The 5,650-nt window shown below is 29.4% G+C and overlaps 1 protein-coding gene across 1 annotated transcript; it reads left to right on the top strand.

Moving 5' to 3' along the window:
* Positions 1-258: 258 nt before the first annotated feature.
* Positions 259-1,906, top strand: LOC139865959 (transcription factor TCP15-like). The gene has a single exon (XM_071854078.1). The coding sequence runs from the start codon at positions 527-529 to the stop codon at positions 1,658-1,660; it is 1,134 nt and encodes a 377-aa protein (XP_071710179.1). The 5' UTR covers positions 259-526; the 3' UTR covers positions 1,661-1,906.
* The last annotated feature ends 3,744 nt before the right edge of the window (positions 1,907-5,650 follow it).

Here is a 5,650-nt window from a genome sequence, read left to right on the forward strand (position 1 = left end):
ATATTTGCATGTCTCATTAATTGGTTTGATTCAACTTCAATCAACTATCGCATTATTTGAAGATTAATAAGTCTGTAGTATAAATTTAGTTCAATTATATTTGAATAGTGTTTCAACAATTATTTAACTTTTTTATTTTATTTTTCGTTTCATTTCATTTCATTTCATTTCTTTTCTTTAATGTAATATTTACTTTTTAAAGCTCACCCATATAATTCCCACTCATTATCTTTGTTGCTTAAAGCTTGTCCACCTTCATTATCCCCATCTCTCTCTTGTATCCATCTTTGAAGCTATACAAACATCAAAATAATCTTAATTTTTTTTTTCCAGATATTATCAAAATAAATATGAGACTGTTTATATAGTCTTGAAAGAGAAAGAAATCCAGTCCCACATCTCATCAACCCTCTTAGATTCAACCCAAAACATATATAAATCTAGATAGAGAGCCCAAAAAAAACTATAGATACAAAATTTATATCTATATATCTCTATAATTAGTTTACCATAGTCGCATGTGATCATGGATGGTGGTAGTGATGATCATTTCCACCATCGTCCCAACTTCCCTTTCCAATTACTCGAAAAAAAAGACGATGAAGCTTGTTCTTCTTCAGCCGCCATGGCCGCCACAAACAGCCACCAGATAACCACCTCAACTACTTCTTCCGCCGCAGCTGCTGAACCGTCCAAGAAACTAGCACCTAAAAGAACTTCAACAAAAGACCGGCACACAAAAGTTGACGGCCGAGGCCGCCGTATACGTATGCCGGCCCTATGCGCCGCTAGGGTGTTCCAGCTCACGCGTGAGCTGGGACACAAAACTGACGGCGAAACAATCGAGTGGCTGCTACAACAAGCGGAACCAGCTGTTATAGCGGCAACGGGTACGGGTACAATTCCGGCTAATTTTACTTCACTTAATATCTCACTTCGGAGCTCCGGGTCAAGTATGTCGGTTCCGTCTCAGTTCCGATCCGGCTACTTTAGCCCGAATTTCACTCTCCCACAAAACCGGAATCTTTTTCCCGGGTCGGATAATAATTCATCAAATCTTTTGAATTTTGGGTCGGGTACAAATCTTCATCAACTATTACAAACGAAACAAGAAAATAGAGATAATTCGGTGGAGTTATCAGATACGGAAGAGAACATGGTAAGGAAACGTAGGGACTCAGAGATACAATCACAACAACAACAACAACATCAACAACAAATGGGGAATTATATGCTACAATCGACTTCAGGTTCAATTGCTACAACCACCAATCATCAAACAATACCAGCTCCTAATTTTTGGATGGTTGCTAATTCAAATCAACATCAAGACCCAATTTGGACATTTCCAGCTGTTAATAATACAGCTTTGTATAGAGGCACGGTTTCTACAGGTTTACATTTTATGAATTTTCCAACGCCTGTTGCGCTTCTGCCAGGTCAGCAATTGTCTGTTGGACTTGGCGGAAGCGCGGGAGGTGGCGGTGGAGGTTTTAGTGAAGGACAATTGAGTATGCTTGGTGGATTAAATCCTTATCGGCCCATATTCGGATCAGGTGGGTCTGAACAACAGCCGAGCGGATCTCAATTGCATCACGGTGGTGGCGGTGACGGTGGCAATGGAAATGACCCTCATGATACGAATAGCCATCATCCGTAAGTGTTTACGGGTACCGGTGATTGTGTTGTTAAATTTGTTGTGTAAAATTACACAAGGTTTGAATTGGTCCAAATTTTGGAAAAACCTAAATTTTTTTTTTTTTTTTTTTTTTTGTTATAGTAATTAATTATATTATGCAGAATGCGGATGCTGATTTTTTAAAAAGATTGTTAATTTTGTGTGATTATTTATGAAAATTTACGAAGGGTTTGGAGACACAATTTTGAACAGGGTGTATTGTTGATTTTAATCATTACTACATGATAAATAAAGAAAAGAAACCAAAGTATTTAATATGAATTCATTTGTTTAATTGATAATTGAATTTTCAATTTATCTATTGAAATTGAAATGCCTAGTAATAATATGATTAGATTATTATGACTTTATGTTTATTTATTTATTTATTTTTTAAATTACTTTTTATTGGCGAAAAAAGGAATACTATAGAAGGAGCTCTTTCCTCATAAAAATAAGAGTTAAAAAAAAATCCAAACAATAAGCGAATTGGCTCACGAAATTAAAATCGAACCTAAATTATTTTATTTTTTTGAAAGGCAAGCTTACATCAGTCCAGACCGAAGCCTAGTCATCATTTGCACACACAAAATCGAACCTAAATTATAAAACAACTTAAACAAACAAAATATGAGCTGAACTACCAACAAAATACAACATAACAAAAGAAACCAACTACATTAGAACTAGCACACAAGGAAAAAAAAAAAAAAAAAAAAAAAAAAAAAAACTTATTAAAAAAGGTCTAAGAAATGGCAATTTATTGGTACCTACTACAAGTCTACAATGCTGTATGAAATTCCGTTAAATTTATAGTCAAATCCTATCCTATGGAATTTAAAAGGTATAATAACTGTTATCACCTCATTTTGATCACTGGTTCAAAATTACAAATGACGTCATATTATTTGATTTTACATTTTACTCCATATATCTAAATGATATAGACTAAATGAATAGTAACACTCATAATTTTTACAAATTCACCTCGAACTTTTTATATTTTCACAATTCAACCACATCCTTTATAATACTTAACTTTATAGCTTTTACAAACTTACTACAAAGTTTTCACATTTTATAATTTAACCATCTCATAATTTTCACAAATTCACCTCGAACTTTTTATATTTTCACAATTCAACCCCGTTCTTTATAATACTTAACTTTATAGGTTTTTCAAACTTACCACAAAGTTTTCACATTTTATAATTTAACCATTAAACTTCTCATTCATTATAAATCGACCGCATAATTTTTACTAACTAACAACTATTTATTATTATTATTATTATTATTATTATTATTATTATTATTATTATTATTATTATTATTAAATCAACCACATAATTTTTCACTTTATTATTGTTTAACTTTTTTTTCCTTATTATAAATTAACTACGTAACTCATTATATATATATATATATATATATATATATATATATATATATATATATATATATATATATATATATATATATATATATATATATATATATATATATAATCTATATCTCTAAAAGACAAAGACTTTATGAATAGCTCTTCTCCATGTTTTAATCATTTCTACGTCGTGCAAAAAAGTTGTACCCACAATGACACCACATTAAACATTGACAATCATTATACACTTTAGGGCGCCAAATGTAAATTCCTAGGATAAAAAATGTAAACTCCATAGGGGTCTAAAGTTAAACTTCAAGGGCAAAATCATAACTTCTTTATTTTCCACAAATCTCCCCAACAAATCCACCTAAATTTTTAACAGCCTTTAAATTTTTGTACGACTCGGGATAGGTTTAACCGACATCACCGTTAAACACGAAATAATTTTACGAACCAAACACAACAAATTATATTCGAAACGGATTCCCGACGCGAAGCGAGGGCTCCTCCACTAGTTTTAGCTATTACGCGGAGCGCTACAAAACTCTGGAAAAAAACCTGGGTAAATCTGTGACATTCATGCTGATTTGTATTTTGATTATTATTATATTATATAGTAATAGTAAAGTAATATATATACGTTAAATATCACATTTTATTAAGTTCTTTTTAATATTTGCATGTTATAATTTATTGTTTTAGCCTTATTTTTAATTTCTAAGTTTCTAATATCGGTATAAAATTGTTAGAAGTTTTCTAACGACACTTTTGTTGTTAGGGTGTAAAAAAGTTTTTATTTTTTCTTATCTTATTATAACGTTTCTCAGTTCGGGTTACTCGGAAAGGCAAATAAGCCAACTTCATACTCTACTTTACGCAGCCGATCAGAAATACTATATAACTGTTTTCAACCCAAGGGCGAACCTAGCTTATGACCCGTGGGGTCACGGGACACCGCTAGTTAAATAATTTTAAGTAGAAAGTACTCTTTAAATTGTATTAGACACCACTAAATTTAACTACAGGACCCCATATTGTGACAACCCGGAAATTTTCGACCAAATTTAAACTTTATTTTTATGTTATTCCAACATGATAAGCAAAGTTTGTTAAGTTGAATCTCAAGAATTTTAAACGGTGTTCATACATTCATTTAACCTCGACCAAATTTCGATGATTCACGAACCATATATATATATATATATATATATATATATATATATATATATATATATATATATATATATATATATATATATATATATATATATATATATATATATTATAACTTGAAAATATTAACAAAGTATTAAACGTATAATACTTTACATGAACGTATTCGTTTCAATATGTTTATCGATAGAATTAGAAGATAATAGCAAATGATTGATTTATCAGATACATTGTATGATTACGAGTCTCTGTTAAGAGGTCCACTTTGATTTAGGAAACCTTTCCTTTTAACGGTATTCAGAATATTTGGTAAAGTGATTTACAAGTAAGAACAAATGTGTCAATTAACGGGAACTAGACAAGGGTTAGTGGAGATTCCTGCTTAATTTTCAATACATGCTTTACAATAATTGTCTCATGTTTCTTGATAAGTTAATTATTTAGTTTTCATAATATTGAACACGTTTTATGATATAGATGAAACCTTTTAAGGAATTATTTTAGAATATATATATATATATATATATATATATATATATATATATATATATATATATATATATATATATATATATATATATATATATAATAAACTTTGGATATATATATTTAGTTTTGAAAAACTGAACGTTATATCGTTAAATAAAGATTTCGATCATATATATATGTTATACAAATTTCTAAACAATGATATATATATTTTACTACATAATAAAATATAATATTAGTAAATATTAATGTAGACATAAAACAAATTAATTATATTCAATTTTCTTATATTAAAGATTTCAAAATAATATTATTTAATATATTATAATAAATAACGAGCCGATAATTTAAAGAAGCAAATGACCAAAACACTCAAATGAATAAGTTACATTTCAGTTAGTATAATTATTGGTGAAACAAGTCTAATTATTGATAAAGGTACGTGTCATGAAACGTAAAGTACAAGTTTTCTAAGCGTACGAAAGGGCGTTTGAAAAACCGGAACCGGTACGTAAGTCGAGTGACAACGTACGAGTCATCGGAACAAAAATTGCAAGTCAACTATACACGAGAATATAATATATTATATAAATAATTATATAAATTAAATATATTATAAATAAAATATAATTTAATGTTAGCAGCCATGGTTATTTGCGAGTGAATTGTGTAATGGGAACTCCGCGATTGCGGACTAAACTAACTCACCACCTCCGCGATTGCGGAGGTGTCGGTGACAGGAATTCGCCTATAAAAGCTTGAACGATCTGTTTGCTGAATTCATTTTCAATCTCTCGATATATATGTATATATTATTATTATTATTATTATTATTATTATTATTATTATTATTATTATTATTATTATTATTATTAAGATTAATAATATTATTATTAATCGTATTATTATTATTAGTCGTAGTA

Source organism: Rutidosis leptorrhynchoides, chromosome 9, assembly GCF_046630445.1.
Source record: "Rutidosis leptorrhynchoides isolate AG116_Rl617_1_P2 chromosome 9, CSIRO_AGI_Rlap_v1, whole genome shotgun sequence".
Taxonomy (NCBI): domain Eukaryota; kingdom Viridiplantae; phylum Streptophyta; class Magnoliopsida; order Asterales; family Asteraceae; genus Rutidosis; species Rutidosis leptorrhynchoides.

Coding starts and splice junctions, on each gene's coding strand:
- LOC139865959 (XM_071854078.1), top strand. CDS start 527: ATGGATGGTGGTAGTGATGATCATTTCCACCATCGTCCCAACTTCCCT.